Raw genomic sequence first — 13,866 nt, forward strand, 5'->3', positions numbered from 1 at the left:
ATAATTTATAAAAACTGTCTGTAGTGTGCTGTGGCCACTAAAGAAGATTTTGAAGAGGATTCATTTTGTCTATCTTCCCTATTTCTTTGTTTTCTGATCCCACTTCCCAGACCTTTTGGAGCTGTCAGGTTACATCAGTGTCTTATAAGGTCGAATAATGGAACAAAACATTTTATATTTCAGTACATTTATTAGAGTATAAATAGTTTATGTACAGATGAAAGTGTGTGTGTGTGTGAGAGAGAGAGATAGAGATGGAGACAAGGTCAGGATTGTGCTCGGGAATTACCAGGCGTAGCTGAGACCAAGACCGTTGGAGTAGGTCATGTGGGCGACGGCAGGGGCGGCGGAGTAGGCGACTCCCAGCAGACCGACGGCGGGGGCGGCGGCCTTGACGACGGCGGGGGCGGCGTGGACGGCGGGGGCGGCGTATGCCACAGGAGCGGCGTGGGCGGCGTAGGCCACAGGGGCGGCGTGGGCGGCGTAGGCGACGGGGGCGGCGTGGGCGGCGTAGGCGACGGGGGCGGCCACGTGGGCCAGCGCATCGTTGCTGACGCGCACGTCAGACTTGCTGACGCTGGAGTAGGGGGTGTCGATGGTCTTGGAGTAGGTGGACACCTGTCCCAGGTTGCCGTAGCTCCTCAGGATGTTGGAGTGCTGGGAGGTGATGGCCGCGGGGGCGACGGCGTGGGCGGCGTAGGCGGGGGCGGCGTAGGCGTGGGCGGCGTAGGCGGGGGCGGCGCCGTAGGCCACGGCAGGGGCGCCCAGGTAGCCGGCGCGTGCCACGGCCAGGACGGCGGCGAAGACTGCGATCTGTAAATGGGACAGGAGCGTCATTGATCGGCGCGACAACAGAGCCACATGAGTGTAAATGTTCCGGTCATTTGAAGAGCTGCTGGAAATTACTTTTAACGTGTGAAGGACCAAGTGTAATGATCGTCCTTCGTGCTGATGCCTATGGGCTTCGCCTCTGACAGTATCATACACCTATGTTCACGTAACTAATGCTTCGAATTGTTACTGACTGCCATGCAGAGGAACCACACAGAATACGAATAAAAAAAGAGGAGCGGGCTGAACCTCTACCTGCCTTAACATGCACATAAAATGCGGTGATCGGTTGGGTAATGTACTGATTACACCAGAACCACAGGTGGTAAATTTTTCTTGCCACGTACAGGTATCTGTCTTCTCTGCTGTGCATCTACAAATACTCCAGTGTGTGCAATCTCATCGCGAAATCTAATCATAAACTGTGAATACAGTACCGCAACAGTTATACAGTTTACTGGAAACATATGAAAATTAGTGTCGTACCAGCACTCGAACCGGAATTTCCCTCTTGTCGTGAGCGGTTGCCTTAACAATATCGGCAAGCCGACCACACATCCAGGACCCAGATCTTCGTATGCCCCAGTGTCTGCTGTCCGTAGTGCTCGCATAGTTATGTGATTCCCGCATAGGGAGAGACTTGTGTTCTAGTTGTCAAATTGCCCTGGTTGTAGCATGAAACACATTAGTGCAGAAAATTGCCCTGGTTGTAGCATGAAACACATTAGTGCCGAAAATTGCCCTGGTTGTAGCATGAAACACGTTAGTGCAGAGTGTGTAATTTTTACTTTGTTTCATCGTAATTCACGAAATCAGCCAATTTAATAGCCCAATTCACTCTCATTCGTTTGAAACAATTGTTCTTGCTCGAATTACATTAATTCTTACAATAGTCGCAATTCTGTCCTAGTCTTTTCATTGTGTTTTCTCATTTTTCTCGGCGCGACTGATTAATAGCGTGCTTCGGGTGTTCTTCGGAGTTATTTTCATTTCGCGTACAGTACGCCGAGAACCGTTCCATCCGTATTCTCCAGGTGTTGCGAGTTTTGCTCTTATCTATACTGTCTCCCTAGACTCGAAACTGGTTGGAGTACACGCAACAGCAAACCTCGCAGTGCCTGAAGAAGATGGGTGGTTCGCTGTTCGAAATATTGTACATAAAATCGAAATAACAGCTTGATAGTACACCCGGAAGCACATTATTAGTCTTGCTATGAGTAAATTCGCTTTCACGAAACTCATGCAGATTAGTACAAAAAAATGGTTCAAATGGCTCTGAGCACTATGTGACTTAACTGCTGAGGTCATCAGTCGCCTAGAACTTAGAACAAATTAAACCTAACTAACCTAAGGACATCACACACATCCATGCACGAGGCAGGATTCGAACCTGCGACCGTAGCAGTCGCGCGGTTCCGGACTGCACGCCTAGAACCGCTAGACCACCGCGGCCGGCAGATTAGTACAACGTAAATCAGTGTTCACGACACTTATATAAGATTCACTGATATAATTTCTTCCTGCCAATTGCTGTACGTACGTACAACACCTGTCTGCTCTTGGTAAGGTTCCATTATTAACTCCCCTCTCCTCTTCTTCACTGAACAAAATCCCAGTGCGAAGTCCCGAAAACATTGCCGGACGGCAACGGACAATACGTTGCAGCGAGTGCGAAGCGCAACCTCTAGAAAGTCTTGAAATGCAGCGATATTCGCAGCCCCTGAATTGCTCTGTTCATCGCTGCTAGGGCTATCTACGAGGCTACCTGTACAAGATCAACTTACGAAGTGCCGCAGGTACAGTCTCTGTTTAGTACAGGACACAACAGAAGTAGTTTTACTACAGAATTACTATCAGATGTAGAATTTAATCTTATATACGTTCGTCAGCTAGAGTAATTATTTGTACGAATGTATCGGTTCCAGAAACTTTCATATTTCAGCTTCGAAACGAATTACGTATACCAACAATCTGCTGTCTAGCAAAGGCATGGTCTTTTCTGAGTCACACCAACACGCTCACTGCTTAGCGGATACGATTTATCAGGTATATTATTACATGCTTTTGCACTTCTGTGCCATCGTAACTTCGTTCGATTTTAGTTTAGAGTTGAAAAAACATCAAAACTGCTAATGAGTGGGTAAATACCTTAAAGTCTTCACTTAAGGGGCTCCGGAAAGGCTCAAAATCATGAAAAGTTCAATTTTTACTTTTTTGCTTTTTCTGAATCTGCAGACTATTACCTTTTAATAGATATATAATTTATTCAATTCCGAAGACTACAACTATTTTTAATTTTTTTTTCAAATGTGTTCTACATGGGCGTATCCCACTGTGGCGCTGTTAAACTGCTGTCAAATGGTGTTATCATTAAAGTCCGTGTTCATCAGGTACATTTTAGTGATGTGAGATAAAGTATGTGTTGTGGCTAACCTGTGATGGTTCAATATATATCGCTGGTGTGATTGTCGATTGTTTCATGTTTATTTACTCTGTCGTTATCTCGAAAATATTCGTAATTAATTCTGTTTCTTGAGTCTCTGTTTTGTTGAAGTATAATAATGAGTAAAAGTAAAGTTGCTGTTGCGACTTTCAATGATGGCAACATTGTAAGGTGCAAGGTATTTAGAAATATGGGAATGAAGATAGGTTCTAACATGGTACGAGCGATGCTTGCTTTAGACAAGGAACGCCTTCGGGCTGCAGACAGGGCTGTAAAGAGTCTAGAAATACAAGCAAGAGTAAACAGGAGGAGGAACAAGAGGAAGCTGGAGGAGGAGTTTGCAGAGGATGAAGATAATCCATCCTATGGACCTGGAATGCACTAAAAAGTTAATCCAATCTTTGTCGCTCGATTCCCAAAACTTTTATTTTCTCATACTAATTACATGTTTTCTAAGGATCTTCCAAACATATTTGTTCAAACTTTCAGTAAATGTTACACAGTACCTTCTGCATAATTTAACACAGCCTTTTTCCAAAAAACTGTATATTTTTGAATATATAAATAAAAAATTGCAAAAAAATGTTGTGAATTTTCATTACAATTGAAAAAAAAATCATCTTTAATAACTGAACTAAAATTTTGTAAAATCCCTGTGTTAAGTTGTAGCCCATATTACAATAAATAATCTGTAAAAAGTTCAACTTCCTACCTCAAATACTTTGTGAGTAAAGATGTAATTTATAAGCGTTATTTTAACATTGCAAGTATAGGGCGTTCCGGAGCTCCTTAAAACGTGAAGTACATAATTAAGCTAATGAATCGATATCTCTTTAGGGTGAACCTGGAACCGCGCGACCGCTACGGTTGCAGGTTCGAATCCTTCCTCGGGCATGGATGTGTGTGATGTCCTTAGGTTAGTTAGGTTTAAGTAGTGCTCAGAGCCATTTGAACCATTTTTTTCTCTATAGGGTGACACTACTGCCGTGCAGCGCAGTGATTACGGCACTAAATCGGAGCGGGAGGCTGACAACTTCTGCTGCTAGTGACGGAACACCGAGGGCGTTACTCAATGCGTCCCCACGTGGACCGGGCGTGTCGTAACGCAGCCTCCTGCGGTTAGCCGGCAAATATTGAATGACAAGTTTCGACAGCCATTTGCTGCTCTAGTGTGAAAGCTGCGTGTCATGTTCGCGGGCGCTGCACAGTGCAGAGACAAACCCGCCGCGCTAGCAGCAAGCGCTGTGACTTGGACCTCAGACAATAGGCCTGCTAACCTAATTGTGGTTTTGGCACCGTTAACCACAGCTTCTTAAGCGGTAACGTCGAGACAGGTGACAGAGGGTTAACTGCACAATACGGTATCGTGCCACCGCTGATTAAGTTTAAGCAGTAATTCAATGAGCGAGCCGTTAAACAGGGTAATTCTCGAACTTTGTCCCCACAATTTGATTACTTTGTGGCAAGACGTCATATATACGTGGAAATTCTTCATGTTACTGTGGTACGCACGCCATGTGACTTTCTAAGACAACACTTTGCCATTAAAATCATCTTTCTATGTCTTGACAGGATGCTTTCATGACAGATGTTTTGTTTTGTTCTCGCACTCTAGTTAGTGCCACAGAAAACAAATCCAGTATGAACATTAATTTTACCTATTTGGTTGTTCATTTCTCATTCGTGGAGCCTTGACAATCAGTATATCAGTAAATGAATCAGTTACTAAACTACTGACCATCGGCTAGATTTTATACGCCTTCTGTTTCTAGGTAGCTGAAGAAAGCCTAATTTCTCACGGATGAGCTACCATTACATTTGTCTGTTGCGATTTCCGTAAGTAGTGGAAGCGATTTAAATTGCCTGACTCCATACCATTGCCTGCAAACTGGAATACGCCGACCAGAGTGGCCGAGCGGTTCTAGGCGCTACAGTCTGGAACCGCGCGACCGCTACGGTCGCAGGTTCGAATCCTGCCTTGGGCATGGATGTGTGTGAAGTTTTTAGGTTAGTTAGGTTTAAGTAGTTCTGAGTTCTAGGGAACTGATGACCTCAGAAGTTACGTCCCATAGTACTCAGAGCCATTTGAACCATTTGAAACTGCAATACACTAATGAAATAGGCTATTCAGGCAGGGCATGAAACCCACCTCAGTATTGCCATTCGCCAGCACCTGTATCCTACTTCTCAAATTTCACAAAGGGCCTCATGAACACTTTCACTGGAACATATTGCTCACAAGGGAAAGGCGGCGGCGGAGAATGCGTTATCCATAGCCTAAATGTCGTTTCCGTAGTGAATCTTTCACTCTGCAGGGGAATGAGCGCTGTTAAGATACGTACTGGCAGATAAAAGCTGTGAGAAGAATGGTTCTCTAGCAGGGAACCTTGCCATTTGGACGCAACGCTATAAGGGAATTAGCTATACAAGAGAACCATCTCGTAGCTTAAATCTGCCGTTACCTCTTTCAGAGTCGCAAAATGTGGTTCTAATATTGATCTAGTACACGTTTTCAGCCCGTCAGCAAGTTTCATAACAGCGTAACTCCTTCGAAGAATAACACTCATTGTGGATTTCAGATATACCTGTAGGCAATTACAAAACACTATTTCCAAATCTATCTATTTACTTTCTTTGCGTTGCCCGACGTACTGAAGAAATGTTATTTTTCAATGCCTATAACTTGTTCAGTATCTCGTCTTCCTAATTCCACCAACGGTCTTCTACACATAGACAACAGAATGTCATCTCGCAGGCTTCTATGTGCGTGTTTCAATTGGGACGCCCGTCATTATATTTCAAAGCTTCTCAAGGAAGTGGAAGCTTATTCTTTCGCTATAAAACCTACTCCAGGAATTGAGCAGGCCTTATATCACTTGCCTTACGCTATCATAGCGATATTAGACCGAAGCGAAATGAAATCATCCTGTTTTTAACCGAGTGAAGATATTAAACGACTTCACTGAAATGTACACGTTGAAAGTTTCTCGTTAGTCACTTGTCTCTGTATTTTCTATTCCTCTTCTTGGCATTAGAGTGCTTACGAAGCAACAGTAAGCATATGTTGTTCATACGAAAATAAGCAATCATTCTAAGTCAGCGTAGAGCCCTGTGAATGTTTTCTAAGAGGTATCATACTAACAATAAAGCCTCGAACGAGCACGGGACACCGCAATGAATCCTGCAACGCTGCAGTAGTTATGCAACAACTTCGGCTGTTCATTTGGTATTGATCGGAGGGGAGTCTACAAGAGATTACATCTGTGAAACCATGTCTCTTTTCCTGCAGCAGAAATACTGGTGAACGATATCTCAATCGCCATTCCATCATTAGCGCCCTTATTTCATAAATGTAGCCTATTGTCTTTCCTGAATGAGAGGCTTTTCTCTCGAGAGCTTATGAGTAGTATGAGATGGCATGCTTCATTCAACAATTTTCCCTTTTGTCCCAACCGAGTTGAATGGACAGTAGATATGGAAAATCGAACAGCGTAATGGCTCTCTGCTGGTATCACTTTTTTAAATAGCATATACCGGTAATGAAAGTCAGATGAAGTATGTGATAATAGATCAAAGTGGGGTTATCGACAAGTTAAGAGGCCAACTGTCATATATTCACTGTTACCCTTAAGTGTCCGCTCCGGTAGCTGAGTGGTCAGCGCGACAGAATGTTCATCCTAAGGGCACGGGTTCGATTCCCAGCTGGGTTGGAGGTTTTCTCCCCTCAGGGAGTGAGTGTTGTGTTGTCCTAATCATCATCATTTCATCGCCATCGACGCGCAAATCGCCGAAGTGGCGTCAAATCGAAATATTTGCACCCGGCGAACGGTCCACCCGACGGGAGACCCTAGTCACATGACATTTATTTATTTACCCTTCAGTATATTAAATATTAACATGTGTAATTTCGTCCGCATTGAAATCGCGTTCTACACGTGGATTTCAGTTCACTAGTATACTTGCAAACCATTCTAACGCTGTGTACGCGTCTTGGCAAGATAACACGTCAGGTGTCGCAATACGCTAAAGACCTTCTGGACCGTCATAAAGTTCGTTTGCCGTGTGAGAGGGACGGTGCTTCCCTCTCCACTGACGTACAGACGAATTTGATTAAGTGACATTGATAGTATATTGCGTAGTGTATTCCTAAGCCTTTCTCTATTTCTGAACGCCAATTAAAACAGGTCATAGTGACAGGGAGAGGTGGCACAGTAAATAACATCCGCATTGAAGAGCAACGCCGTTCATATCTCCACGCTACCGTTTATTGCGATTGCTTTACTTTCCTCGAACTACTAAGAGCAAGAAATTTCCTGGAAGATTAAAACTGTGTGCCGGACCGAGAGTCGAACTCGGGACCTTTGCCTTTCGCGGGCAAATACTCTACCAACTGAGCTACCCAAGCACGACTCACGACCCGTCCTCACAGCTTTAGTTCTGCCAGTACCTCGTCTCCTACCTTCCAAACTTCACAGAAGCTCTTCTGCGAACCATGCAGAACTAGCACTCTTGGTAGAAAGGATATTGCGGAGACATGGCTTAGCCACAGCCTGGGCGTTGTTTCCAGAATGTACTAAGAGTACATCGGAATGACAAGGTGGTTTCTTCATCAAGTCTAAGACTATTCTTCCACTTTCTCTGATCCTCTATCACCAATTGTACTCTACTCTTATTCTGCTTTGGTATTCATTTGTATCTATTGCGCCGTACATCTAGACTGACGCAAATAAATAATTAAAAACTAAATAAGTTCTCAAATGAAATATAAAATTCAAACACAGCATTAATGCGCTCAAGTTTTGTCCTAGACCATAGAGAAACTGTGACGTCATATACCAGTACACTTTTAAGTTACTGTCTGGCTGTAACCTTGTTCCCATTACTAGAGACTGTATGGGGGTGAGACATTCCAATCTGCCAGCTCGGCAAGGTCGTACTTGAGAACACTGTAATGTGAATGAACTGTGATATGTGTATTGTATCGTATGGGTTACTGTGCTGAGTGCTTGAGCGATGAAATATTCAGCGGGAGAAAGCCGAGGCGAACTTTCTCATTCGACGGACGGAACGTTACAAATTGTGACACAACCCATTACTTCAAGCTTCATTCAAAAATTATCGAAATCAGTGTTGGGTGATTTCTAGCGGCGGCACACCTAGCACGCTTCCTACGTCTTTTACACCAATGATGGCTTTACTGTAAGTTGCGATCAAATAGTTTATAAAACAGAACTGAAGATGGCCTTTGTAAACCGAAACCGGTAGTCTGGTGCCAAAAAATTTGTGACCATAGACGTGAAGTAAAGGAAACTTATTATATACTCGGGTTAATGTTTTATTCGCGACCGTGTCGCAGCTTGTGCAAATAGTTACCGTTCCAAGGTCCTACAGTCCAGAATCGCTTTTCTAGGAGACCGAAGGCATGACAGTCGCATGGAGAGATATCGGGATTATAGGGCGGTGTTAGAGTGTCTCCCACTTGAGTTCGCGTAACTTCTGAGTTACGACATTTGCGATATGCGGATGTGTGTTGTCACTACGCAGCAGCACCCCTTGGTGTACCATTCTACAGCGGCGGTTTTCAGCACACTTGCTGCCCCCGATGGATATCTGACGGTGTTTGTCTTCGGCAGGCAAGAAAAGAGTAACAGCACATTGGCCCTATTTGGTTTATTTGGTAAAAACGTCGCCATAATTTGCGCATTTACTGTACGCAAGTTGGAAAGACAGGAATTCCACGCTAATCCTTCGCCTTTATGTCGGTGCTTACATACCTGCATACGGGCCGCGGTACGTTGCATACAGCGTGTTCGGAAATTCCAGCTACAAACTTCTAGGACTTGTAAAGGGGAGCGGGTCACTAATATTTCGAATAGGATCCCCTGTCCAGAAACGCACCGTTTCCTTTCTACGGCGGTTTCAGTTCAGATGTGTAACGCGTCCACATTCGCTGAGGGACAGAGAAAAGTCTCACAGTCGCTTTTCCTGGTATGCAATAGTGCAGGCAGGATGACGTGTACAGAGTTCTAACAACGATGGTGGTCGTCACATCGAGCTGCTGCTGTAATGCATCAGATTGATCTGTACGTACAATACGCTGGGTTCTTTTTCGTATTGTAATAATGTAGACACGTAATGTTTAAGTGTCAATACAAACAAATGTGGTTAAGTATAGATGGATGTTTCGATCTATTTCCTTTCGAATTGTTACTAATAATTGTACTGTATGCGCAAACTAAGTTGACACTCGGCGTGGTGGCTGCTCGGAGCGACCGCAAAAGCATTTCCCATATACAGTCGCTCCCATCAGACATCGCACCGAGTGTCAACTTTGTTTTCCCGTTTATTACTGCGTCACACCTAATTGAATTTCTCAAACAGAAATGGATGAGTTATACATCTGAATTGAAACAGTCCTAGAACAGAAAAGATACATTTCTGGGCGTGGGTTTCTATTTAAAATATTACGACAGACGGCCCTCTACAGATGCCAGAAGTTTGAATCGGGAATTTCGGAACGCCATGTACACGATGGCTATGCGGAAAGTAAGGAATAATAGGTCACGAAATGGAAACTACAGTGAAAATTCGATGAAGCTTTGCACAAACATGTTGGGCAGTGTTTTTGGTGTGCCCATAGATAGCGTCATGTCCCTCTTCTCATATCTGAGTGCACAGTGAGTGCGCAAAGATGCCTAGAAGTAATGCCAGGTATGCGTGCCTACCGAGAGATTTAGCCCGATTGCATGCAAACCCACATGACGTAACTGCCATGCAGTTGCTTCTTCCTAGTAGTTCTCGGCTGCACTCTACAGGGACAATGAAGATGCTCCTGCAGCGTTCTCGATGGGCAGTTATTGATCACCCACCATACAGCCCAGACCTGGCTCCTCTTTCATCTCCGCGCACATGAACCGCTGGCTATGAAGACAACACTTTGGTGCACACAGTGAATTAGAAAGCACGGGAGGCTGCCTTCTGTGACGAGGTTATTGGTAAGTTGGTTCAACGCAACGACAAATGTTTTAGTCAGAGATGGAACTGCCTAGAAAAGTAGTTGGAAGGTGTAGCTGTTTCAAATAATCATATAATGAAGGCTTTCACGACCGGATGGTACTGTTGTTGATAATTCTTCCGGGTTATATGACCGTGGTCCATGGAATTCTTCAACTCATAACGTTTCGTCCAATACTACGTTGGACATCTTCAGAGGTATGGCTGCCGACTCAGCAGGACAAGCCATACCTCTGAAGATGTCCAACGTAGTATTGGACGAAACGTTAGGCATTGAAGAATTCCATGGACCACGGCCTTATAACCCGGAAGAATTATCAACAACTGTTTCAAATAAAACATTTTTGATTTTTACTGTGGTTTCCATTTTGCGATCCATCGTTTCTCCCTTTCTCAATGGTCCTCGTAAGTATTCCTTGAGTGTTACTAGTGTAACAATATGGGGCGTGGTAGACACACGAACCCGCAGTGCTATATAAATTATGGAGCTTTAGCTGCCGGCCGTTGTGGCCGAGCGGTTCTAGGCGCTACAGTCTGGAACCGAGCTGCTGCTACGGTCGTAGGTTCGAATGGATGTGTGTGATGTCCTTAGTTAGCTTTAAGTAGTTCTAAGTCTAGGGGACTGATGACCTCAGATGTTAAGTCCCATAGTGCATAGAGACATTTGAACCATTTGGAGCCTGGGCTGCTCAGCAGCGGCAAGAATAGTCCCAAACGTGTGTCAACCCTACAACTCATAAAAGATACCGTTGGTCAGTACGTCCATTAACAGACGTAACAGTCAGCATAAGCGCCCCCCTCAAATGTACGAAATGACGCTGGGCAGTAGGTCTTCGGGTGGCGTCAACAACCACAACACGCGATCCCTACAACAACGCCAAACGGCAGCTAGAGGCTGGTGCGCCCTGCCGGTCCTCGAGTACAGTGTGTCCGCGCCACCGCAGGCCGGCGACTCACCTTGAGGGCCATTGTCGTGCGTCGGCTGTGCTGTCTGGGAAGACTGTGCCCCGCTGACCGCGCCGCCGCCATTTTATAGCGCGGCCGCCCCTGGAGGCTTTCACCCGACAGCGGCGGCTGCCTCCAGCTCCAGCTCCAGCCTCCCCCGGACGGACGACCCCGCTTACGTCAGCGGGGCGCTCGCGTCGACCGCCGCCGGCGTCCCTCACCACAGCCGCAGCGCCGAAACTTCGCGAGGGCCGCGCTGCCGCTGCCGCTGCCGCTGCCGCAGTCGCCAGCCGGCTCAGCAATTCGGGGCGCCCTACGGCCGTGAAAGCAAAGTAGCTGTTCTTTGTCCAGCCTATACCTCGCGCTGTAAATACGTCGATTCGCCCTGGGTGTCAGCGGTAGGGAAAAGGTGGTCTGTTCACAGTAGACGGCACGTCAGTGCAACGTCACCTTGTTTAGCGAAGCACCAAAAGGGTGAAAGTGAGGCCTTGAGTTGCCATCCGTGATACAAAGGAGTCAAAACATACTGTCAGAACGAAGTAAATAATAATGAGAAATTTGATAATGGCCAAATCGAAATTCGTTAAGTGTATCCTCGACAGCAGTTGAATGGTGAATTTTCCACTGTGATACGAAGGGAAAGAATACGATTAATTTTCGTCCAGGCATTATTTATTAGCTCGAGAAAATATAGACATTCAAATATATCAAAACATGTTTAGAAGGAAACACACAGCACCTTTTCAATTTTCCCAGTGAGGTTATTTCTTGCCCACGATATATGTACATTTCCTCCATCATTAAAGCAGACTATTTCGCTACTAAAAGAGGAATTTTTAGTGAAAATTGTTTCATCTGTTTTAGTACTTATTTATGCACACTGTAGGATTCTTCTTTCTCCAAGTATTATAAAAACTAAATCATTTTTTGTTATTATGTCGAAGAACACTTATTAGCGTTCTCGCTTCCCACGCCCGGGTTCCCGGGTTCGATTCCCGGCGGGGTCAGGGATTTTCTCTGCCTCGTGATGGCTGGGTGTTGTGTGCTGTCCTTAGGTTAGTTAGGTTTAAGTAGTTCTAAGTTCTAGGGGACTGATGACCATAGATGTTAAGTCCCATAGTGCTCAGAGCCATTAGAACCATTAGAACCAGGCAATAAAATTAAAATTACGCTACTGGCCATTAAAATAGATACACCAAGAAAAAATACACATGACAAATGAGTATTCGTTGGACAGATATATTATACTAGAACTGACTTGTGATTACATTTTCAGGCAATTTGGGTGCATATATCCAGAGAAAACAGTACCCAGAACAACCACCTCTGGTCGTAATAACGGCCTTGATACGCCTGCGCATTGAGTCAAACAGAGCTTCGATGGCGTGTACAGGTACAGCTGCCCATGCAGCTTCAAGACGATACCACAGTTCAAGAGTAGTGGCTGGCATACTGTGACGAGCCAGTTGCTCGGCCACCATTGACCAGAGGTTTTCAGTTGGTGAGAGATCTGGAGAATGTGCTGGCCAGGGCAGCATTTGGACATTTTCTGTATCGAGAAAGGCCCGTACAGGACCCGCAACATGCGGTCGTGCATTATTCTACTGAAATGTAGGGTTTCGCAGCGATCGAATGAAGGGTAGAGCCACGTGTCGTAACACATCTGAAATGTAACGTCCACTGTTCAAAGTGTCGCAATGCGAACAAGAGGTGACCGAGACGTGTAACAAATGGCACCCCATACCATCACGCGGGGTCATGCGCTAGTATGGCGATGACGAATACACGCTTCCAATGTGCGTTCGCTGCGATGTCGCCAAACACGGATGCAACCATCATGATGCTGTAAACAGAACCTGGATTCAGCCGAAAAAATGACGTTTTGCCATTCGTGCACCCAGGTTCGTCGTTGAGTACACCATTGCAGGCGCTCCTGTCTGTGATGCAGCGTCAAGGGTATCCGCAGCCATGGTCTCCGAGCTGATAGTCCATGCTGCTGCAAACGTCGTCGAACTGTTCGTGCAGATGGTTGTTGTCTTGCAAACGTCCCCATCTGTTGACTCAGGGATCGAGACGTGGCTGCACGATCCGTTACAGCCATGCGGATAAGATGCCTGTCATCTCGACTGCTAGTGATACGAGGCCGTTGGGATCCACCACGGCGTTCCGTATTACCCTCCTGAACTGACCGATTCCATATTATGTTAACAGTCATTGGATCACGAGCAACGTGAGTAGCAATGTTGCGATACGAAAACCGCAATCGCCACAGGCTGCAATGAGACCTTTATCAAAGTCGGAAACGTGATGGTACGCATTTCTCCTCCTTACACGAGGCAACGTTTCACCAGGCAACGCCGGTCGGCTGTTGTTTGTGTATGCGAAATCGGTTGGCAACTTTCCTCATGTCTGCACGTTGTAGGTGTCGCCACCGGCGCCAACCTTGTGTGAATGCTCTGAAAAGCTAATCATATGCATATCACAGCATGTTCTTCCTGTCGATTAAATTTCGCGTCTGTAGCACGTCATCTTCGTGGTGTAGCAATTTTAATGGTCAGTAGTGTAAGAAGACACAAAATCCATCAGCTTGACACGAGTAAGCGCGGCGAGAATACAGGGTGGTTTTAATTGAA

At 45.5% G+C, this 13,866-nt stretch overlaps 1 protein-coding gene across 1 annotated transcript; it reads right to left on the reverse strand.

Annotated features, from left to right (window-relative positions):
- Positions 1 to 210: 210 nt before the first annotated feature.
- Positions 211 to 11,263, reverse strand: LOC126166079 (cuticle protein 67-like). The gene is made up of 2 exons (XM_049920373.1): positions 11,246 to 11,263; positions 211 to 813 (listed from the first exon to the last, which is right to left on the reverse strand). Exons 1-2 carry the CDS (start codon positions 11,255 to 11,257, stop codon positions 286 to 288), a joined length of 540 nt encoding a protein of 179 aa, XP_049776330.1. The 5' UTR covers positions 11,258 to 11,263; the 3' UTR covers positions 211 to 285.
- Between the last annotated feature and the right edge of the window lie 2,603 nt (positions 11,264 to 13,866).

This window comes from Schistocerca cancellata, chromosome 1, assembly GCF_023864275.1.
Source record: "Schistocerca cancellata isolate TAMUIC-IGC-003103 chromosome 1, iqSchCanc2.1, whole genome shotgun sequence".
NCBI lineage: Eukaryota > Metazoa > Arthropoda > Insecta > Orthoptera > Acrididae > Schistocerca > Schistocerca cancellata.